The sequence below is a fragment of the Sinocyclocheilus grahami genome, unplaced genomic scaffold (assembly GCF_001515645.1).
Source record: "Sinocyclocheilus grahami isolate Dianchi unplaced genomic scaffold, SAMN03320097.WGS_v1.1 scaffold24.1, whole genome shotgun sequence".
Lineage (NCBI taxonomy): Eukaryota > Metazoa > Chordata > Actinopteri > Cypriniformes > Cyprinidae > Sinocyclocheilus > Sinocyclocheilus grahami.
In genome coordinates this window covers 705,036-729,856 of record NW_015505203.1, presented here as the reverse complement: position 1 = coordinate 729,856, position 24,821 = coordinate 705,036, and the positions used below count along the sequence as shown (strand labels likewise).

The 24,821-nt window shown below is 37.2% G+C and overlaps 1 protein-coding gene across 1 annotated transcript in view; it reads left to right on the top strand.

Annotated features, from left to right (window-relative positions):
• Positions 1-21,158, top strand: part of LOC107562020 (trithorax group protein osa-like) — a 65,759-nt gene extending 44,601 nt beyond the window's left edge. Inside the window, exons 3-5 of the mRNA XM_016246589.1 lie at positions 17,849-17,971; positions 18,120-18,192; positions 19,032-21,158. Coding sequence (XP_016102075.1) covers positions 17,849-17,971; positions 18,120-18,192; positions 19,032-20,056 — 1,221 coding nt within the window. The 3' untranslated portion in view covers positions 20,057-21,158. The remainder of the gene's footprint in view (positions 1-17,848; positions 17,972-18,119; positions 18,193-19,031) is intronic.
• The last annotated feature ends 3,663 nt before the right edge of the window (positions 21,159-24,821 follow it).

Sequence of the window (24,821 nt, the reverse complement as noted above, 5' to 3'; positions counted from 1 at the left end):
TCTCTCTCTCTCTCTCTCTCTCTCTCTCTCTCTCTCTCTCTCTCTCACACACACGTGTCTCTCTCTCTCTCTCTCTCTCTCACACACACACACACACACACACACACACACACACACACAATCAATCAGAGTTATTCAAAACCACATTTAACAACTCAACTCACATTGATTTTTGTTTATGATATGAGATTAGATTTCTGTCCATCTTTTAGTAATTTCTATTCTTGGACATTTTGAAATAAAAATTATTAGTTATAAATTAACATTTATAAATATATTTAATGTATTTAATATAATTTATATATATATATATATATATATATATACACACACAATACAAATTTTTTTTAAATAAATGTATTTATATTTATCACGCATAGTATAGGTTTTTATAATTACATAATGTTTACATATTATAAATACCCTTATGATATATTTATGTAAAAATATATAATATGTATTTATATATAACTAAATGAATAAACTTACACAAGTAACCACTAAATAGGAAAGTCTTCAAGTCCAAATTCGCACTTTGCTAAATTGATGGTAAGATTTGGTTTGTAATTGTTTTGGTAAAACTGTGTGGCGCATCTTATAATAAACACACCATGTACGTCTATTTCCTCGAGGAGCATAAACGGGTAGAAAACAGTAGTTTGATTGTTATCAAGACTCATGATTCACAAGAAATATACAGCAACACAGGTATTTTCCCAGCAGGAGCAGCTTTCTCGTAGTCGTTGACTCAAGTGGGGATCCCCTCCTCCTACTGAACACCTCTCTCTCTTCTCTCTGTCATGCTTACAGTTTGTGGAGGAAGTCTGTTTGTCTGTGAGCTCAGAAGCAGAAGTGAGATTGCCTTTTTTATCTTTGTAACCTCTCTGACACTCCTCAATTAGGGAAAGTAAGAAAAATATTCAGAGCGATGAATTTATTGTAAAACGCCCAGAACCAGGAAGAAGCGAGAAATAGAGAGAAGAGGATGGGGATAAGAGTTGTTAAATATCGAGAAAGTAAATTTCTATGTGAGATTTTAGAACAAACACATTTTCTCCTCATCTTGCCGTCTGTTTGTTGTCAGTTCCAGTTACCTAGATATGAACAATCCTTTTATCCTTTCCTCTACTTGCCTTTTTGACATCAGTGACAAATTCTTTGTTTCACTCTGTCTCTTTGTGGTTCTTTTCTTCCCCTTTTTGCTGTCTTCTGTGTCTTGGTGTGACAGATTGGATAACCCTAGTGGTGTGTGTGTGTGAGAGAGAGAGAGAGAGACCTAACGGTGTGTGTGTTAGCTTAAATTATGTATTTTTTATATTTTCAGTTTCATTTTAATTTGGTAAGTTTTAGTCATTTTGTTACGTCATTTTGTATTTTGTATTTTATTTATTTATTTATTTTTAGATTTTTAATATTTTTATTAGTGCTGGCCAACGATTAATCGCGATGAATCGCATCCAAAATAAACGTTTTTGTGTACATAATATATGTGTGTGTACTGTGTATATTTCATTTCAATTCAATTTAAGTTTATTTGTATAGCACTTTTCACGCTGCAAATCGTTGCAAAGCAGCTTTACAGAAAATTAATGTTTCTACATTGTATTTAGTAATAGCTTATCAGTGGTGGCTATCTCAAGCTGATGTCCATATGGCCGAAATATACGGTAAAAATCAAGCAGTTAGTTAATGTCATGTAATCAAACAGACGATGAACACTATTAACAGCAACGATTATATGTTGTGATTGCAATCAAACTTATAGCAAAATTCGGTAGTTTTGTATGCTGTCAGAGGGTTGGCATCATCTGAGGTCTTCTGGGGGGTTGGCATCATCTCTTCTCAGGTAAAAATGTATTATGTATATATAAATATACACACATGCATGTATATATTTAAGAAAAATATATTATGTTTTTATATTAAATATTTTTATATATAATGTAAATTATATAAATATAAACATGTAAATACATGTAAATATTTTCAAAATACTGTATATACTGTATGTGTGTCTTTACATATACATAATAAATATACACAGTACACACACATATATTAAATAAACTAAAACTTTTATTTTGGATGCAATTAATTGCGATTAATCGTTGCCCAGCACTAATATAGCTTTCATTTATATTTATTTCAGTTTTTGTTGTAGTAATTTTAGTACTTTAGTTTGAAAATTATAAATGTTGCCTTGGCGACTAACTGAAATAAGTTTTAGTAAGCTTAATTTTTCCATCTAATATTTATAATTTATTTTATTACACCTCTATTTCATTCATTTTAGTTAACAATAACAACACTGATCTCCACTCAGCCCTGTTGGTATGTATATGTATGTATCACTCTCTTTTCTCTCTTGTTTGTGTGTTCATGTCCTTCCTTCAAGGCTGAAATGGTGGGGTGGTGGGTTGGCTATATACACGGGAGAAAATATTTCATACCAACACTACACACACACACACATTCACACACATCCACAGCAGTCTTCCCAGCAGGGTGTGGAGAGTCTAACCTTGTTTTGCGCCTCTCCTCTGCTTGGGCAAGTTCAATGATTTTAACCATTTTTAAAAGCTCTAAGTGGGTCAGCTGTACATAAATGTGTCTGAGAGAAATGCCGAGACAGACAAGACAAAGGGAGGGCAGGTCACTGCTGCCACACATTTCCCCACATGCTATCTATGGGTTTTGTGCCATGCATGTGTTTGTTTTATATTTGGAAAGTTGACGTGTCCTGTGTGACATTGTACTCCATATAAAACTGCTGTAAGTTTCTAATTATTTGCTAATTTTTTATTCGTTCATTTTTGTGAATGCAGCTTTTATGACTTTCATTTTCTATACTTTATTCAGTTGTTACATCACAGGACCATTTAATATGAACTAGTGAAGGCAAATTAATTTTCAATTTCATTGACGTGTCATGCGCAAAACATACGAAATGTATGGCCACAAATGCAAAAGCAACTTAAAATCTTCTTGGGAAAGCTTATTGTGTGTCCCATGTGAGATTTAGAAATAATCTGTTTAGCGTGCACCCCACTGTTTCTTACATCACAGGAGGCAAATAAGGGTGTTAAGATGGTTGTATTAATTTTCAATTTCATTGACGTGTCATGCGCAAAACATACGAAATGTATGGCCACAAATGCAAAAGCAACTTAAAATCTTCTTGGGAAAGCTTATTGTGTGTCCCATGTGAGATTTAGATATCATCTGATTAGCGTGCACCCCACTGTTTCCTGTGTGTAACAAACTCAGCATGAGCCATGATGTCCGATTCACAAACTAATGACTTGTCTGTGAACTTTTTTTTTTTTTTTGGTGGGTCGGTGCTCTTCTTACTCACATTTCCAGCCTCCAGAATCTACAGACGTACTCTCAGTCAATGTCAAACACATTTACCTATCCTCTCTGATTCTTTGTTTTGTGTGTGTGTGTGTGCGTGCGTGTGTGTGTTGTTGCTGTTTTAGCAAGAACGGCAACGATTAAACCCATCTGCACCAAATGCTCTCTCTCTGTCTGTTCAAAGGCAGCTCATGTTTAATTCTCTCATTTTTTCATCTTACTGTGGGGGGAGAGAGGAGGGGACAGATGCTAGAGGAAGAGAGAGAGGGAGGGAGGAGAGCAGTGTCAGTGTAGATACACCGAGAGAGTCTGACTCCAGACAGGAGAATGAGGCAGACATACAGAAAAAGCATAGTGTGTGTGTGAGCGACACTGCGAAATAGAGAGTATGTGAGTTTAGTGAGGGAAGAAGAGAGAGAGAGAGAGAGAGGAGGGAGGGAGAAAGAAAGTGGAGGCGGAAAAGGAGAGACAGACAGGAGGCAGACAGAGTGAGACAGTCTTGGCGACTGAGTTCTGGGAGCTGCTTTTCACACACACACACATACATGTTCTAAAAGTATCTGAGTGATATACACAGTCTATAAAAAATATCCACCTACACAAGAACTCTGATTGTTTAATATCAATGGACTAGCTCAGATTTATTCAGGACTGAGGCAAAAGCAGCCTCTTGGATGTTCTTGTTAGTCATTCTCGTCTGTTTAAGATGTGTACAATATGAAGTTATGTCAAAGCAAATCATGTTTATTTTAAATACATATAACATGAGCATACTTTTCAAGCAAAACCATATTTAAAAGGTTAGGTTTTAAATGTAAAAACAATAGATATGCTGTTTACAATGAAGACAAATATACTGTATTTGTTGGTCAGTCTTTAAAAAACAAAATGAGCATATAATCTATGAAAGCCTGTTTCCGCCATAAATGAAAAAATCTTAACTACAAATGATGTAATTATGAGATAAATCTTATTTTGATATAAAAAGCCAGAATTATGACTTACTAAGTTAAAATTAGTTGAAAGTGGGATAAGTTATAACTGATTTTATATTATTTTGACTTTTTACAGTATATCATAATTATGACTTTTTTGTCATAATCATTATTTTTATCTCATATTAAATTATGACTTAATACTTTTTTGTTGAAATTTGATTTACCAAAAGGTTTTTTTTTTTTATGTGGCAGAAATTAGCATCCATAGTAATGCAGTGACGTTCACTACCGACAACAAGTATTATTACCCTTAGTATAATTTAAATCAGCAGACCCTCAATCACAAACAAGTCAGCTCATTCATTCAGTGTCAATCTGAGTCTTTGAATTCACATTCAATATAGTGACTTGTTCAGTGAAATGCATGTTCATTCAATAGTTCACACCAATGAAATGTTCACATTCTGTGCTCAGATGCTATTGGCTTGTGCTCTGATTAGTCTCTGAAGGCAGAAAAACCCAAGCACTCGAACATTTTGAACAAGAGAGATGTGAACTAAAAATACCAGTGCGTAGAAATGAATGAGAACTGTCCAGTTGTTTAAAGGGTTAATCCAAAACCACAAATTAATTCATGAATGAAATGCCAATATGTTTCACTCTGTATCGTTGTCATGCTGTAAATTCCTGTTGAGTCTATAATTCCCGGCTGAAGTTGCTAAACTGCTCTCTTTGTATATTTAACATCAGTTTATACAAACTAGGCTACATGACCAGCCACGTGTGTGATGACTTTTGGATTTGGTTAGACACTGTGTTTGTGTTACAGCGGGTTATATAAATGTCAGATTGAGTCTAACTCGACATGAAGCCATGTGTTGACAGTGATGACTGCCAGATATAGTACATTTACCTATATGCATGATGCTTTTTCATATTTGTTCGTCTCTTTATGTCAAATCTATGTAACTTCAATAGTGACCATGCTAGCTCTGTTTCATATCAGTGCCTCTGCATATAAAAGTCTTAAAAACTTTAAAATGCATTGAACTTGGGTAATTTGGCATATTTCTGACTGTGTATTGAGTTGGAAATAATATAGGATGGGACTTGATTTGATTGATTGGATCATTAAAAGTTAGGTTTGATATTGGATTATATTTTTGCCAGCTGATATGAACTTGGTGACGTCAGCAGAAAAGAAAACTTGCTTCAGAGGCACAGAAGGTACATTGGGAGTAGCAAAATCTTCAGTTCAGACAGTTTGTGTCAGTTCTTTTTCGTTATTATTGTCAAATATTTTCATTATAGTTCAGTATGACGAAGGATCATGTGTCCAAATGCCCTCATCCTCAGAAACCATGACCAAAACTACCCAAGCTAAAAGAAAATATGACCCAGACGACATTAAATACTGGTACGGGTTCAATTTCAGTGAGGACAAACATGGTTGGTGCTTTGTTTAGTGAATTATTGGCTCCTGAGAGCATGAAAGTCAAAAGTTCAGAAGGCCATCAAAGTTCAAACGACAACCAAACACTCCAAACTACAAAGAAGAGCCTGTGGTTAGTCTGATCTTAATATATTGCAGGAAAATGGCCAGTTTATAGTTAAGATTAATACCATTTCATGTTGTATTTCAGAGACATTCTCATTTACTTTTGCATCGTAAACAATTTTGGGTCTGCGTTGGGTTGCCACTCGGTGTTCTAATGTAAAATCTGAGCCTGAAGCCAAAGCGGTTGAGAAGCAGTGATCTAGACAGCAGCTCTTGCTGTGGTGGATGCTGATTCAGTCTTTTCTCCTCTCAGCGCCTTCCTGCTCCTGTTTGGGTGGGTTTCTCTCTCTCTGTCTCTCTCTCTCTCTCTCTCTCACTTTCTCTCTCTCTTCTACCATTCATTCTGTCTGACATGCAGTCGTTTGTTGTTGTCTTTTCCTTGCCTTCTTCCAGACACCCTCTCTCTCTCTGTCTCTCTCTCTCTCTCTCTCACTTTCTCTCTCTCTTCTACCATTCATTCTGTCTGACATGCAGTCGTTTGTTGTTGTCTTTTCCTTGCCTTCTTCCAGACACCCTGTGGAGAGAGTGATGAAGGAGAATACAGGAGAATACAGAAGAGGGAGAAAATGACGAGGAGAGAGAGGGGAAAAAAGAGGGTGGTGGCGTAAAACTAGCGCTGAGCGTTTGAGCCTTTGTTCTACTTTTATGTTGAGCAGGAATAAAAAATGCTGCGGTGCGGTTCGAGAATTACCAGATCTGAGTTTGATTCGTGCGTTTAAATGTGTGCTGTCGCTTTAATAAGAATGTGTTTTCTTGAGCAGGTTAAAGATATCAGTCAAGTGCAGTGTGTCACTGTTTCAACAAAATTGATTTCTCTCTCTCGTGCTTTTTCTCCCCATCCATCTCATCTGTCCCAATAATGCACTCCCAGCTATAAATATATTATTTTAAGGGTGTAGAATACAACAATCACAAGCATCTATAAAATTGCCTTCATTTACTGTTGATAGTACGCTACAAATGTTTCAGTGCCTAATATCAGAGCATCATATCATGGTGTAGAACTGTGCAAGTCAAAAGTATAGCCTTATTTTAGACCAAAAAAAGCAATTTCAGGGTATTTTGGAAGTAGCTAGGAATTTAAAATCACCTTTTCAACCATGCAAAAGAGTAAAAAGCAATGGAAATGTCTGAAGTGAGGATGCATTTTGTAGTTGCGCTCAGCTCTAAATATTTAATCAGCTGGATATTCTTCTTCTGTAGAGTAAAACAAGCTCACATAGTGAACATTACAAATGATCGCTTTGAGTCATTCTTTTGAACGAATTAGTCAATCTGGTTCACAATTTGGTCTTAATGGTTCATTAGCAAATCAGTCTAAATTAGACTGTTATTTATTTGTTTATTTTAATTTCGTATCTAGTAACCACAGATGATTAGAAAGGTTGTGGTAAATCCACTGGTCATTAACACAATCCATCTAAAAGATTTGCATAGCAGAAATAAATGCTCTGATTTATTGCATCTATTCAAACCACTGACCTATAAACAACCACATTTATACGCTCATGCAAACATCCTCCTCACGACTAGAAATGATTCCAACAGGCCTATTGTAGAGTACAAAGTGAAATCTTTCAGATTGTGCAACACTGAAGGTTCAGTCATAGCACTGTGGTTTATTTTGTGAAATCTACTCAACTAATGCCACAAGCCGTAGACACACCCAATCCTATTGGCCGAGGGACATGCGGAGGGGCGTGGTTACGATCCACTAAGCTACCAAGTGACCACTTGTAGACATTACGCCCACAATGTGTTTGTTCCTGTCTGTTATACTCTGTGTGTGTGTGTGTGTGTGTGTGTGTGTGTGTGTGTGTGTGTGTGTAACAAACCAGACGTGTGTGTGTGTGTGTGTGTGTGTGAGAAAGAGAGAGAGAGAGAGACCACAGCATGGTTTGTGTCAGTGGTTAGTCAGACGTTACTTGAAAACCTCTCTTGGCTTGACCTTTGTGTAAAATAAATATTCATTATACATTACCTGGGTGAAAAGAGATGATTTAAAATGAACTGAGTTCTATTTTAATATATTTTAACTATAATTTATTCCTGTGATGGCAAAGCTGAATTTTCTGCAACCATTAATCCAGTCTTCAGTGTCACATGATCCTTCAGAAATTATTCTAATATGCTGATTTGATGTTTAAGTAAAATATCAATATTAAAAACAGCTGTACTGCCTATTTTTAATTTTTGATTCTTTGATGAATAGAAAGTTCAAAAGAACAGCATTTATTTGCCATATAAAGTTGCTTTTGTATCAATGTAAAAGTCTTTAATGTCTCTTTCAATAAAAGTCTTTAATGTAATTTGAATGCATCCTTGCTAAATAAAGATAATTTCTTTCAAAAAAAAAAAAATCCTACCGAGCCTACATATGTGAATGGTTTTTACCAGTTTTTTCTAAAACTGGTTGTCTGTAATAATGGTGGATGAATCTCCATGTCAACGATTCCAGTATAACACTAACATATTGCAATAACATACTTTACAGAATAATTTAGACAAGATTAAAACCCGGATTAAAGTTGGCAGTCCAGCAAATGTTACTAAAGTGAATCTATCTCTTACATTCTATCCCATTTTATTCCCTCCCCAACAGGGGATCATCACACACATGCATGTTCATTCCTGCCTCCTCTGTCGCACTCTTGCAGAGGAACATATGGGCGGGAATGTGGCATGCATAATTAAACAGATCACCAATAACTTTAACAACACCAGTTTGTTTAAAAAAATTAATTCAAATTCTGCCTCATTCATTTTTTCCCAGCATGATTTGTTCTCAACTTTAAGAATTGCTCATCGAAACATTCCCTTGAATCATTAAATTGTTGTACATGAGTTAAGTGCTCTGTATAATGCCTTTTAAATTGCGCATGAGGTACTTGGCTGTGTTTCGGTGTTTAATACAAGTAGCTAATGACAGAGTAAGAGGGTGAAAACGGAGGTTTCGTTTGGTTTCCTCCTTTAAAGGGGTCATATGATGTGATTTCAAGTTTTCCTTTCTCTTTGGAGTGTTACAAGCTCTTGTTGCATAAAGAAGATCTGTAAAGTTGCAAAGACTAAAGTCACAAATCCAAAGAGATATTCTTTATAAAAGTTAAGAGTCAACCACGCCTACCTAAAACGGCTCGTTCTAACATGCCCCCACATGTCTACGTCACTATGTGGAAATATTAGCATAATGCACCCAAATGCAGTCAGGAACCGCAGTCGTGTTGATGCTGCCATGTCAGTGAGACACTGTGTATTTCAGTGCGAAAGCAAAAGCACTTTATTTGGCCTTCCAGAAGTAGATGCGATTAGGAATCATTGGTTAAGATTTATTTACAACAGAACAACTAACGACATTATTAACTGTCTTGATATTTACTTTGAAAACTGAAGCTCGCGATTATGGTAAGGGGCGTTACATTTCCGATACATGCTTGTGGTGTTCGGCCAATCACAATGCACTGGGTCAGCTGGCCAATCAGAGCAGACTGCGCTTGTCAAAGGAGGGGGCTTTGTTGAAAATGACGTGTTTGAGAGAGGATGGGCATAGAGGACCTACAATAATGTACAGTATTTGAAAAATAATGTTTTTTGAACATTAAAGCATGTCAACATATTCTATTACACCAAATACACAAAATAATGATCTTTAAAATAGCATCACATGACCCCTTTAAATAACAATAAATAAACGTGATGACATGCCACTGTGGCCCCTTAGCATGCGATTCGTGTTTGCATGTTTGGCATCTGTCAGTTTTAATGGTGGCGGCTCCTCCACTCATCCCATGGGGCTTTATCTTCCACTCAGCGCACAAATCTCCCAATCAATTTACCAAATGAAACCGGGTGTGCAGTGCTTAAAAGAACAGTCCATGCTTACTGAGCATGAGAGTGAGATGGCAAAAGAGAGAGAGAATATATTGTTTATGTGACCTGTTCCCTGGCATTAACCTAATTCATTCATCCAGGATTACGATGTGTTATTAAAGAAACAGTGGAGGGTGAAAGAGAGTGAAAACAAGAGTAGACGTTCAAGAAACTAAGACAGAATAAGAGACAGAGGGAAGAATGAGAGAGGAAGAGAGATGGGCCAATCGATCTTGAAATATCAATACGTCTGATGCTGATTAAGAAGGTTGATCCTGCATTAAAAATATCTGTTTTAACACTAACCATGTAGTTATTTATTCAGCAAGAAAGTTAATGTGTATCATAAACGTCAAAGTTGTTAAATGAACTGTCAGCAAGAAAAGCATCACGCAGTGGCATTTTATTTCATATATATATATATATATATATATCAATAACAAACAAGTTAAATGTGACATTTATCTTTTTGTGACATTTACAGCAGAAACTCACTATACTATAGAAGCTGTTAAATGTTTAATATTTGATGTTAGTAATGTTTTTGCTGTATTGTTTAATGACTGAAATTACCCATAATTATCTCAGAAAATCACAATAACATTAAGGTAATCAGTGTTGACTTTATTGTACTTGATATTTGATTGATAAAGAAATAAGTTATAACAACCTGAAGCCTCAATTGTTTAGTGTTTTCACATCTTTTTGGTTGCTCCTCCCCTTCCTGATCAAACTGAAGCTCTGGTTGTCATACTAAGAAAAAGGAGTAAAAAGAGAAGCCACATAAAAACACATGGATTTTTTATAGATCCTCTCACATTTCTGCATCATGACGAGAGAGAGGGGAGTGATACAGAGATACTCGGTTAATAAAGGGAGAAAGTGCTCAAGGACAGTGTGTGTGTGTGTGTGAGTGAGTGTGAGTGTGAGTGTGAGTGTGAGTGTGAGTGTGAGTGTGAGTGTGAGTGTGAGTGTGAGTGTGAGTGTGAGTGTGTGTGTGTGTGTGTGTGTGTGTGTGTGTGTTATGTACATGTTATCAGTGGATTTAAATTGCTAACCTTGCATGAGGAGAGCCAAGAATTGGTGGATCTCAAGGACTCCCTCCAATAAGTACCTTGAACGGGCTGCAGATGTCACAGAACACACACACACACACATCTCATGCATTATTTGGAATACTTGATTCTGATTGGTCAGTTTATGTGTAATGTTAAACTGTAATTGGTAAACTGTATATTTGACCATTGTCCCTGGTAAGCAGCTTTTTGTGCTTCAGTGCTTTTTAAAGTAAAAATACGTATATTTAGCATTATCATAGCATTTAAAAGTTTGGGGTCAGTAAGATTTTTTTTTTTCAAGGAAATTCATATTTTTATACAGCAAGGATGCATTTAGTTGATCAAAAGTGACAGCAAAGGCATTTGTAATGTTACAAAACATTTCTCTTTAATATATAAATGTTGTTCTTTTGAACTTTTATTCATAAAAGAATCCTGAAGAAAAAGGTTTTCACAAAAATACAGCAGCACAACTAAAACAAATAATTCTTGAGCACAAAATCAGCATATCAGAATGATTGCTGAAGGATCAGTCTGTTGACAATTCAGATTTGCCATGACAGGAATAAAATAAATTTTAAAATATATTAAAATCTTTCAAATGTAATATTTCACAATATCACCGTTTTACTGTATTTTGTAAAACATCTGTGAAATTATTTATATTTTTAATTCATATATTTATTTATTAAGTAGCCAAGTGAGTCTGGGTCCTGACCACCCTGTTGGGGTTTATAGCATTTTCTTGAGCTTTTAGCTAACAGACATGGTTTAGTTCAACTTTTAGCTAAATCAACACAAAGATTTAAATAGCTCATTTCTATTTCAGCATTTCTTGTATGTGTTTCACTCATCCAGTTTTGAAATGGAAGCCAAAACTTAAATGCATTACAAAAAAAAGCACATTTGTGTGCTTGGAGGAAGATAAAACCCTACGGCTAATAAGCTACGATTACAGGTTTAGAAAGAGTGTCTGAGGTGTTTATAAAGTGTTTGTAAGGGATTGCCTGTTTCATGTAGCTTCTACCAGTCTGATTTAGACAAGGGTGAGTGGTCTAAGCAGCTGATCTATCCTGACAGCAGTAATCCCCCCACGATCCCTCTCAGACTGTCTGTGTGTGTGTGTGTGTGTGTGTGTGTGTGTTTTAATTGAAGAAAGTGTCTTTGGTCTTGAATTGGAGAGGTCGAATAGTACATTGTAGCAACACACACTGCTCTTCATTTCTTTGTTCAAGATAATCTTTCCCCATTCCCTTCTTATTATTAGATATGAGCCGCCAGACCTGTGTGCTTGGTATTCTGCACCACACTCACTCACACACACATACACCTGCAAGGTATCAGTATCTCAAGAGAACTACATGGAAATCAAACTTTCTCTCCCCCAGTAAACAGTCTACATTGGAAACAAAGCCCTCCTGTCTGTGTACAGACGCTGTGACGCTGTGTTTGCCCAGTAGATGAGAAACGCAAAGGCTGAACATGTGATCAGATCAAAAAAGAAGAAATGCCAGAGGTCTGTCCTCCATCGGGGACTGTAAGACATCAGGGAAGCGAGCAGCCTGTGTTTTGCATGGAAGAGAGGAAGTGAAAGACACTGTGTAAATGCAACATGTGAGCTAGTCAACCATCATTCAATTTTAAATTCAATTACCGATGACCAGTCGCTGGCTGGTATAATGTAGATATATGCTTTTTATTTGTTTGTTTGTTTATTTTTCTGCTTGCGATTAAAAAAATTTTTTATTATTATATATATATATATATATATATATATTTGAAAAGTTTAAATTATTAAATGTATGTAAATATAATAATTTATTATTTAATTTTAAAATATTTAAATAGAATTTAAGTAAATTAATTTAACAGCATTTTATTTACATTTTTAAATATTAAGCATATCTAAATTTAATGATTTTACTTCATTTAAAAAAAATTTAATATAATTTTTGTGAAATGGCACAATGAATTTGTATTAAAATGTACTAATCTCTATGATCTATTTTATTTTATTAATGCATGTCAAATTATATGTACATATTTTTTTATTAATTTGACTAATTATTTATTAAACTTAAAATAATTAAATTGAATCATTCATAAATTAATTTAAAATACAAACATTTGAAAATGTGCATTATCTATTGAGCTAACACACCCAATATCCTTCTGGTTGATATATTGGTCTATAGAGAACTCATGCATTGAGAATTTAGATTGATTCCGTTTCTGTAGAGCTCTTTTTTTATATTAAAAGATTTCAATAATTAGTATAATTGTTCATTCAATTAGCATTATTATTCAGTGTACAGTAAGAGATTATAACAGGTCTGACACTGTGTGGAGAATATTCACGCTAACAGTACAAGACTTAACAGTGGCTAAAATGGCTTAATAAAACACTCGGTCAGATGCAGTTGAAAGCCGACCGTGTTGTCTTTGTGTTGTAGTGTAGTGGCTAAGCAGAGCCCGTCCCGAGTGACCTTGCCCTGAGGTGGAATGGAGGAAGGAGGGTGGACAGGAGAGGGGCGGGAGGGGGTGTACACAGATGGTAGAGAATATAGTTCCAGGGTATTTCGGAGGGGCCTAGCTCGGACAAATGCAAACAAATAAGCCTCTGCATCCAGCACGGAGAAAGAGAGCCTCATTCTTATAGAACTGCTGAGATGGATCTTAGAAGACAGCCAAGGTAAAGTAAAGCAATTCAAGAATTTACTAAGTAATAATTAGAACGGTCCGCCGGGGCCCAAGGTGTGAGAGCCGCACTGAAGATATCGTAGCCCAGCGCGGTTCTGTGGTTCTGCAAGGTTGAGGACACAGAGCCCAGCTGTGGCAGGAATGAATGCTGAATAAATTAAGCACTCTGCCAAGTTAACACTAGCCTGGCAGCGGCTCTTTCCCTCTAAGCCCAGGTGTGTGTGAATGTGTGTACTGTACGTGTGAGAACATTTTTAATGTGCAAATATGTTTTGTGCGAATGCAGTTTGTGGGCATGCTTTATCACACAAGTGTGTGTGTGTGTGTGTGTGTGTGTGTGTGTGTGGATCTTACGCTTTCCAGTGTCTGGCACTGGTAGGGGGATGGGTGAATATGTGTGTGTCTTTGTCTGTGTGTGTGCAGAAATGCATGCCAGGAACAGTTCGGGAATTTGAGGCGGTGTTTCAAAGGGTCCCAGGATAGTTAGTAGGCTTCAAAGCAGCAAGACTGGGGGAGCTTGTTCTCTCCTTCACATCCATCCACCCACACACCTCCGATCTTTATTCGCTTTCCCCCTCAATAACAGGGTTTTTTAAACCTAAAATCTATTTTTACGTCTCTGAACAAAACACGTGGAAATCCTCGGGCGCCCCAAGAACTGGATTTTTGTGATGGGGTATATGGTAGATATGGCACAATGTGGTTAACCAGACTGGCATGAAGACTGGCTCTTGTCTCCAAGCCACACAAACAGAGAATGAGAGAGAGAGAGAAAGAGGGAGCTGATATGTGTTGTTGTGGAAGTAGGTCAGGCGTCACATTCATTAACATCCTCCTCTCATGCCCAATGATGTGAGCCGCTCCCACTATCATGCTCGTACGTATACATATCGCCGTATGTGTGCATGCATAAATCAGGGCATGCATATTAAATATTATCAGAGGTTATCGATTCGAGGCAGACGCTTGTGCATTTGTAAAGAAAGTCGGTATTGTGTCGGTCATCATTTCATAGCAATTTAACCCCACCATCAAGGCAATAGACGTAAATAAACTTGGTTACTGTGGAGATAAAAGCAGTACTTAGTGTCTGCCTGTGCTCTGGACAGCTGGACTTCTGCCAGGACGGCAAAGCGGAGCTCTTTACACAACTCTGTCCCACTTTCTCTCGCACGCTTTCCTTGCATGCGCTCTCTCTTTCTATCTGTCTCGTGTCTGCTTCCATTATCCACTGCGCTTTCTAATTCTACCTGTTTTGCAAAAGTTGTGCGCATGAGTCAGTCCCTTTCTCTCTTCTTATTCCTCGCTTTCTGCCCACTCCATTCATCCTCATCTCATTCTTTCCTAACTCTTGCAGTCATAAGCTTTCCCTCCTTCTCTGTCCCTCCCCCTCTCTGCTCCCAGCAAGGTCACTTGGAGTTGCATGACAAAGCGACTTAACTGATATTCAACAACAACCTCTCTCTCTCTCTTTCCCTTCCTATAGTCCTGCTCTGCTTCTCAGACATTTTCCCATGATAATTAGCTAAAGCCTGGAGAATGGCCCTAAATATAGAGAGATTTGATTTTCCACTTGTTTTTGTTTTTTTTGGCAAATAAAGCCTTACTTGATGTTTAAATTGGGGTCTCAAACCAAGGATGAAACTAAATGTTTAACACTGGAGGAATGTAATCGTTTATGAATGAGGGCATCTATGGTAAAACAACCAACCACAATTCACTCTCTGTGTGTGAGTTAGGTATTGGAGTGACTGTACTGGAGTGAGTAAATTTGCAATAAGTGACTGCAAAAAATAAAATAAAAAATCTTGTAAAGGGATATAAATCTTTTAAACTATGCTAAATGAACTCAAAATATGATTTTTCTGAAATAAATCAAATGAAATAAAAACAAAACAAAAAAACTATTGAAATGTCAAAAAACTATAATAACCCTGGTTCAGATGACAAAAGCAAGGTCAAACATGCACGCTCTTGGTTAAGTGAGAGAACATCCTTTCATGCTCGGCAGCACGCAAATGCATAATTGGTTTTATTTCTCTTCTTAGTTTGATATGGGCAATTATGTCTCTTTTATGTGGTTTAGGGCATATTTAGGGCTGTTTTTCATCGTTACGCCTTTCAAATAACTTTTAATTAATGTCATTTTGCTTACATTTGCTTTCGAAATAATACTCTGCAATTCTTATATTCTTTTTAGATCATTTTGCTTACATTTGCTTTCGAAATAATATTCTGCACTTCTAATTATCGTCTTTTTATATTATTGATAATTGTATTTATTTATAGTATTACTTTATTGCTTTTGTACTTATTTTGCCATGCAAATACAATACTGCAATACAAAGAGAGAGAGAGAGAGAGAGAGAGAAAATTTACATTTTCCACCCCGATGGATTTGACAGGGAGGGTTAAACATATCTCTCTTTCTTTGTTACCGTCTTGTACGCACAGGAACGGTTGCATTCTGTTCGACAACAAAGGCAGCTGATTGCTTTGATAACCTCTGCTGCTGTGATATCTAATCTATTAAATGCATTGCACGCTGAAATGTGAGTTGATGAAAAGCTGAGTGAGCGCGCGGAACGGAAAGGGGAGGCGGCTTGCTTGACGGACTGCTTTATTTGAAACGAGCGTATGTTGCTGGAGGCTCTGGAAAGCTTGTGAGGTGTTGGGGTGTAGCTCAGGGCAGGGGGGGAAGAATGAAAGGCCGTCTCTTATCGAGGGCACAATCGGAAACGCTGTTTAACTTGGCGAGCTTTCCCGGATGGAGCGCAAAGCTGCGTCCTGAGTGACAGACTAAAACATAAGTCACGGACTATGGGCACAGTAATCTTTTATATTTATCAATAAATACACTAGGCTGACTGGATAGAGAACAGACTGGGTTTTTACAATAAGGGAATCGATCAAGACTGAAAAGCTCACTGTAAACTCTTGAGGTGGATCAAGCGGTTAAACGCACAGAGCATACGTTACTGTTTTTGTTACGGACTGTTAGAGTGCGCATGCGCCATCTAGCGTTCGCTTAGAGGGAAAAACAAGGTTTTTATTCATATCTCCCTGTTGGATTTGTGAGCGAGTCGCTGATTATCATACTAATCAACTCACTATTTTCTTTCCTTGGGCTTTGCAGAGAGCATTTGTGTGGCTGACGAAATAGAAAGTGTTTAAATAATGTTTAAGCATTACTCATAATATTTTAAAGGGATAGTTTGACTAAAAATTCAAATCCTGGCATCATTTACTCACCCCACAAACCCATATGCCTTTAAGTGATTGGTGACTGAAGCTTACTAAATGATGACAGAATGTTCATTTTTGGATGAACTGTTCCTTTAAGAAGTAACAGATGTGAGTGTTCTTTATAATCATTAGAAGTTTTAGTTCTTAATGGCAAAACAGAATCGTGCATGGACAATTCTCAGGCACAGCCCTAACACAACCAACAAAAGCATCTAAACCAGCTCTTCATTCCTGCTGCACATACCCAAGTGCTGGATCAATATCCATTACCAGCACTAGTGCTGCAGACAAGCCATTCATTTCCACTGCAAAGCACCACGATATTCCCCCTGGGAAGCCGTTCACCACCCTGCCTGCTACAAGCAAAGATGATTACACCAGATTCATGCTAGGAGTGTCTGTTAGTGCCTCAGATTACCCCTGCTGGTTCTTGAGCATGATATTAGCTATGTGTGATGCTAAGCATGTAGTTGGAGATTTAATTGAATTCACACAACATAATAAACCCAGTAATTTCATTTTGTGTTTGTGTCTTTATGATGTGAAACAGATTGTTGCATTCTGCCATGGACAGTATGCCAGACGTGAAGTAGTTATCTCTCCACGTCTTCATAATGGTCCGTGATTAATGTTCTACTCCGGTTACACATGTGTTTTCAGGATTTGGATGGGAGTAGAGAGGGAAGAGGGTGGGGAGCGTTTCTTCTGTGGGAATGGGAATATGGGAATGCCTAGCTGGACTGCTCGGGTGGAGGGGTGCATTCAGACAAAGCCAACGAAAACAAACGTCTGTGGCTCTGGGAAGGCAGGGTCTGGTCTGAATCCACTGTGGTTATTTACAGATGTTTACAACTTTGCTAAGGAAAGAAGCCTTGTTAGAACATGTGGGCTTGGTTGAGATGACCTTTTAGCGGTGTTGAGTTACACTGAATGGCGTCACGTCTTTGATCACGGTGAGATTATATGTAGTTAGTTACAGTTGTTTGTGTGGGTCAAGTGAAGGTGAGATCATGTCTGTGTGAATATGGCAGCCATTGTTTTGACACATTTGAGTTATGCACAGCTAAAATGTAGTTTGAAGGTGAGTGCAGGTTTAATAGTGATCTTTCTTTTATTGTTTGTTTTAGGATCAAGGTGCAGGAATGGTGCCACCTCTTCAGGACCCACCGTCAGCTGTGCCACGGCAGCCCCAGGGCAGCAACTACAACATGATACTTAAGAATCAGCTAATAAACAAGCACCTTCAACAAGTCAGTGCTCAAACTGCATGTTGAATGTATTATTCTGTTAAATTGTAATTTTGTTGTTTGGGATGAAAGGCCTTTTAATTTACACTTCTTAAGAGATAGAATTTGATTGCCTTAATTGTGTTAATGTATTATTTTCTGTTTCTTATAGGAAAAGCAAAGGCATATGGAGCAAATGAATGGAGGGCATATCTCAGACTGCCAACAGGTGGCACCATTTCAAGGTACAGTATCTTCACCATACCACATACACGATGGTAAATACTGGGTCTCCTTTAACATTTTTGCATAAAATCTAAACACAGAATTTTTTCAAAATGCAGAAATCATGATTCATTAATAAGTCTACACAGAAAATTCTGAAACCTTGCACACAAAAATGCTCCTGGGGGCAAATCATTTATTAAGACTTGACATAAAAAAATTGTATATAGATAGATAGATAGATAGATAGATATATAGATAGAAAGAAACATAGAAATGGAATAACTGGCTCTAAAATTAAATTAGAAATATTTAAAAATAAACAAATAAAAATACAGAAGCCCTTATATGGACATGGTTTGGGCATCTTTTATGTGTAGGTGCAGCCTTTGGAGTGAGAAATTTCTGTGCGCATAAATATGAAATTTGTACAAAATCGTTAGTAAATGAGGCCTACTTTTTTTAATTTCGTGTCAGAATTTTGCTATATACACTCCCGTTCAAATGTTTTCTTTTTTTTTTCTTTTTTTAAATAAAAAATTATTATTTTAATACAAGGATGCATTAAATAGTTAAAAAATGTCAAAAAAGACTTGCATTGTTACAAAGCAGAGATGCTTCTTGAGCACCAAATCAGCATGTTAGAATGATTTCTGAAGGATTCATGAGACACTGAAGCCTAGAGCAATGGCTGCTGCATTTTTTTTTATCTTATTTTAAATAATTAGATTTCACTATAGTACTGTTTTACTGTATTTCTAATCAAATAAATACCTCCATGGTAAAAATAAGAGATGTCTTTTTAAAACATTAAAAAACCTAAAGGCATGCCAAGTCAACGATTTTTGCTTTCTTGCAGGTCCAGGTCGACCACTCCCTCCAGAGTGTGGTGGATATCCCCTGGGAGCTTCTCAACAGCTGAATTCCTCCATGCTCTCCCATAGTGGTCCTTTACCCACAAACCAAATGGGTCTTTCCTCCAGCTCGGTCTCTCAGATGGGCCCGACGGTTGGAGGATACATGTGCGGCAAAGGTTCCAAACAACCCCTCTGCCACCCGTCGCAAGACTTTGGAATGGCGATGCAGCCTGGCCAGATCATGATGGGAATGGGTGGGCCTCCACGTCAACCGTTACACCCAGCTCACGCTGTGACGCGACCAGGGATGCCATGCCCCAACTTACCAGGTGGTCCCGTGCAGACCCACCACCTGCGGCAGGCATTGCACCAAGCTGGAGCTCTTCAGTCACGCATGATGTTCTCTCCCCAGCAGCAGCAGCACACGTCACAGTCCCAGCTCTGGCAGCACCAACAAGGGGTGCAACCGCATATGGATTCTGCGAACCACCCACATCCTTTCCCCGCCATAGGAGCTCTATCTGGATGTGGAGGTCCTCAGTTTCCACAGCGATCCGGCATGGCAGGTATGCCAGCCAACTTCCCTGGTTCCCGTCCTCCTCCTAATCAGGTAGCCCCTGGTTTGGTTGGCAGACAGGACCAGAAGATGCCCACCACCCAACCGCTATCCTCCATGTCCCAACAGAACCTCAGAATGCGAGGTCCACTTTCCGCTCTAGCTGTTATGAAACCAGGAGGTCCATCCATGATGCACCCTGCCCATGGGATGGGACCTCCTAGTTACCAGACTGCTTCTGCAGGGAAACACTGTTCATCACAGGGCTACAACCCCAGAGATAAACTGCCATCATATGACTACACCCCACAGCATCAGAGCAATGGGGCAATGGCAGCGGGGCTACAAGGACCTGGAGGAGGAGGTGGTTGCGGTGCGGAGGTAGACTTCATAGACACTCTGGTGGGCAACAACGAAGACTGGCTGAACAATCTCACCATGATAGATGAATACCTTGAGCAAAACTCATAGGGACTGATCAAGAGCGTCTTAGGTTTGAAAATCACTACACAGCGCAAGAATGGGTTTTGGGGTCATCGCTCTGTAAAGGCATGTTCACACCAAGAGCGCTAACTATAACAAGAACTATATTAGTGTCCACACCAACGGACGGTAACTTTCTTTTTGTTATAACCGCGCATTTGTCTGCAGCTTTAAGGCCCCGATATACTCACTTTATTTGAGATACGCAATCAGCTATATTCTGTTAGAGAACATCCTGACGCCATGGACCAGTGGTAGCAGTTCCAAGGTGTTTACTTTTCCAGAAAGTTTGCTTGGGCAAGCTGTTTCGAGCTCCAGAAACTAACTTTGTTTTGGGCTGATTTTGTTCTAAATCATGAAGTATATTGGGTCCTATATACATGCAAGCTTGGGTGGCATCTGATTGGCTTAAAAACCTTTTAGTTCATTGCTATAATTATCATCTTTGGTGTGAATGAACCTTAAAGTCCTAAAGCATTTTTTTTCTCATGGTAAGCATTAGTGAGAATGTATCGATGGAAAGGAGGCACTGCTTAGGCGCTGCTAAGCCTGGCTTTGGCCGTCATTAAACTGACTTATATTATAAGATGCCCTTTCATTTTGTCAATGATTTTAATAATATTGTAATTATCATCAAATTTATTATGGAGTGAAACACTGTTTTATGAAAACATGGGCTTTCCCCAGCAGTGTAAAGAAAGTTCTCATTCAGTTAAAGGGATAGTTCACCGAAAAATAACAATTCTGTCATCATTTACTTGCCCTTATGTCTTTCCAAATCTCTATGACAGAATACATTTTGAAGATCAATTTTTTTGTCTGTTCAGTGGAAGTTAATGGGGTTTAAAACAACCCTAACTTTCATTGTATGGGCAAAACACTTTTTATTTACTTATTTACATGGGGTGAGTAGATGATGACAGAATTGTCCTTTTTGGGGGAACTGTCACTTTAATGCAATGTGGTAACAGTATTGTTGGCAGTCTCATGCCAGACCAGGCTCATATCTGCAGCTTTTCATTCTTGCTATTTGAAAAGCATATGAAATCTTTTTTTGTGATGAACTATTTGAGGGTATTTCAAAAGGGGCTTGTCCTGTACATAAAGTATTTTGTAAAATATGGTTTCATAACTGTAACATACAAAAGAGAAGTACACATATTTATGCTTCTTTTCTGCTGATGAATTCTTCAGAATTTCTTTGTAAATAATTATCAAAAGAATAAATAAAACTCAAATGTAATGATGTAAAGAAATGAGTGTCACATTGAAATTGCAAATGAAATATTTTACACTAGGAAACTCTATTGTAATTTGTATTATGCAAGACAGTATGGTTAGTTTTGGAGTAATACTATGTATTACAAAGGTGAAAAATTTGTTATGTTTTTGACATAACTGGACTTCTGGTACTCCAGTCTGGTTTAAGAAGGTTTTATGGTTTGTGTTTTTGAATTGGGAGGTTTGGAGTACAATGTTTCTTAGCCTTGTTACAGCATTTCATTCTGATGTAATTGCACAGTCTAAAGGTTCTCTAACTTGTGTCATATTGCCATAGCATAATACATTTTACACTAGACACCAGTGTCTTTGTAATAATCTGTTCCATCTAACGAAATGAGGATCTTAAGGATCATGATGGTTTTTGGACCAAGGACACTTTTCAGCAATTCTAGGAATGTCTTTTCTAATTACGCACCAGCTACACTGAAACGGCAGCCTCAATGTAGCAGAGGGACAAAATATATGACCACACCACCTATTATGTAATACAAGAGCAACACCCGTCACAGTAAGTGCATAAAACCCACAGTCCTTTGTGCCAGAGTCTTGGGTTTCCAGTAGTTCATGACCATGTAGTTGATGCCATGAACTTGAAAACATTCTGATTTGTGATTCATTGTGATTTATTATATTTTGTCTTCATATTTTTAGATTGGAAAATAAACCTCATAAAAACAAAAATGTCTCCTTCTGTCCTTTTTTTTTTTTTTTTTTTTTACCTGTTCTTCTTCAGTATATAATACTTCCGTTTCTATTGGTGGTATGAGAGAAGATCAATATTAGCACCACACCTGATCATTTAGTGTTGAGAAGATGCCTGATAAATACTGTGCTAAAATGATCTTATAAGGACACAAGAGTCTCTTTGTGACTGCTTATCAGGACGAGGTGGGCACAAAGTAAACAAATTTGTGACATTGATTTATACCTTCTTTCACTACAATTTCTGTTCTAGTCTGTTTTGAACAATCCTTAATTTTTTACACAGTAAAAATGGCTTTAGTGGGTAGGGTGACCAGACGCCGTATTTCAGCTCTTTTTTTAGTGTCCCGATTTATTTTGGGGGGAAATCATGTTTTGTCCCGTATTTCAAACTTTCTTTAGGACTGGGTGATCAGAGCGAGTAGTAGAAGTGTTCTGTCACGCGACGCGAACAGCCTAATCAAAGGTAAGTACGCTTGTAGTAGAACCAAATTACCATCCAATCACAATTCGTTATCGATTAACTTGGAGTAAGTGAAGGCGGGGTAGATAGGCGGAATCACGCTGCAATGACAGACACACAGAGGCGCTGTCTTATCGAAAGCCCAGTTCTGCGATCAGTGCTGCCTACGCCTTAATTGTTAAATACACACACAGCTGTCAAAATGTCAATCGTGTGGAGTATCTCACGTAAATACAGTCGGTTATGGCTTAAATGAACGTAAACAGGTGGGTGAAAACCGGATAGGTGTGTCAGTATATTCTATTAATTCGGTCTTAAAGGGACAGCAGCCTAATTAAATACCTGTCTGTCTCATTAATGTTAGTCAAACAACAAAAGATGTTAAATAAAGTATACATGTTAAACCTACTGTATTAGAAAAACAAGTTTATTTAATGTGTATCTATTGTATTTTTACAATTACATCTTATGGCTTGTAATTTGCTTTATTTTTATATCAAAATAACTATGTACGTGTGTAGGCTATATATATATTAATTTAGATATCATGAAATAACATTTCTCATATCGTTTCCTTATAAATAAATAAATATAAATAGACATTTTTGGTATATTTCCTCTTAATGCTGTTTTATGGTTTTGCCTGTTTCATTTTTAGATCAGCAGTTTTGTGGAGTATCTCACGTAAATACAGTCGGTTATGGCTTAAATGAACGTAAACAGGTGGGTGAAAACCGGATAGGTGTGTCAGTATATTCTATTAATTCGGTCTTAAAGGGACAGCAGCCTAATTAAATACCTGTCTGTCTCATTAATGTTAGTCAAACAACAAAAGATGTTAAATAAAGTATACATGTTAAACCTACTGTATTAGAAAAACAAGTTTATTTAATGTGTATCTATTGTATTTTTACAATTACATCTTATGGCTTGTAATTTGCTTTATTTTTATATCAAAATAACTATGTACGTGTGTAGGCTATATATATATTAATTTAGATATCATGAAATAACATTTCTCATATCGTTTCCTTATAAATAAATAAATATAAATAGCCATTTTTGGTATATTTCCTCTTAATGCTGTTTTATGGTTTTGCCTGTTTCATTTTTAGATCAGCAGTTTTGCTTCCACATAAAAACCTGCCTTTGTTTTAGTTTTAGAAACTAATATCTTCATGTTTCACAGTTACAGATCAGAGCTATTGCCACACAACAGAAGTCTGGGTCAAATCAAACTTGATAATCCACACTTTGAAAGCCACAAGTAATTCAAATACAAAAACCGTTTGTGTAACTCTTTCTTGCTTTCCAGAGCCATAATTTGCACAAGATGCTGTGTGGACAGTTAACTGCCGTCTGTAGGAAGTGAATGGAATGATTGGTATGACTATGACACTGCAGGGATCAGATTGCACAGCCATCAGCTAGACTTTACTGAGCAAGACTCTTTAGTTTGCACTTTTATGAAAGATGCTACCAGGCATAAATGCAAAATACAGACAGCTTAATATGCAAGAAAACTAATGCATGCATGATGTGTCAAATATTAATGACTGGTAAAAGTAAAGAAAAGATGTGAGAGGAGTGAAACAATTATTGGTCATCTGTAATTATATGGGACAATAAAATCTCTAGCCTTGCACTTTTTTGTGTTTCTCTAAATGAAAAGCTGAGGTAATGGTGTCATCAGCTTTGACAGAAATGGGCAATAGTTTGAACACACTAGACGTTGTTTGTTATCAGGCAACAATGGAAACAGATGTAGGCCTACCGTTTGTACAAATTAGCTAATCTATTTCTGCCCCTACAGTTCCAAGCAATGTTGACTGTCAACATAGAGAAGGAGAGTAATGCTAGTTGTCAAACATTTACACATATAGGCTATATATGATTATAGTTGTGATCTTGCCCTGATTTTTGTCTTTTTTTTTATTTTCACAAATTGATTATTCCAAAAGCTGTTTTTTTGCCACCAGTAACACTATGCCATGAAATATAGGGACAAATATACTTTTTAATTATTTATTTTGTTAATTACTCTTTTTTTTTTTTTTTTTTTACACATTATCCTGTTTTAAAAATGTATTAATTTTGTGTGATGAAATAATAAGTTATGGTAGGATGCTTTTAAGTTGAGGATCTTCAATATTTGAAATCTTTTTCACGAAAGAAACGTTAAGGGTTGACAGCATGTTTTCAGAACGAGCTTCTAGTTCACCGTACTTATCAAAAATACAACTCCCTAAATTCCTTGCAGTACACGATTTGACAAGTAGCCAATGGGCGCCGAGACCGCTGTCA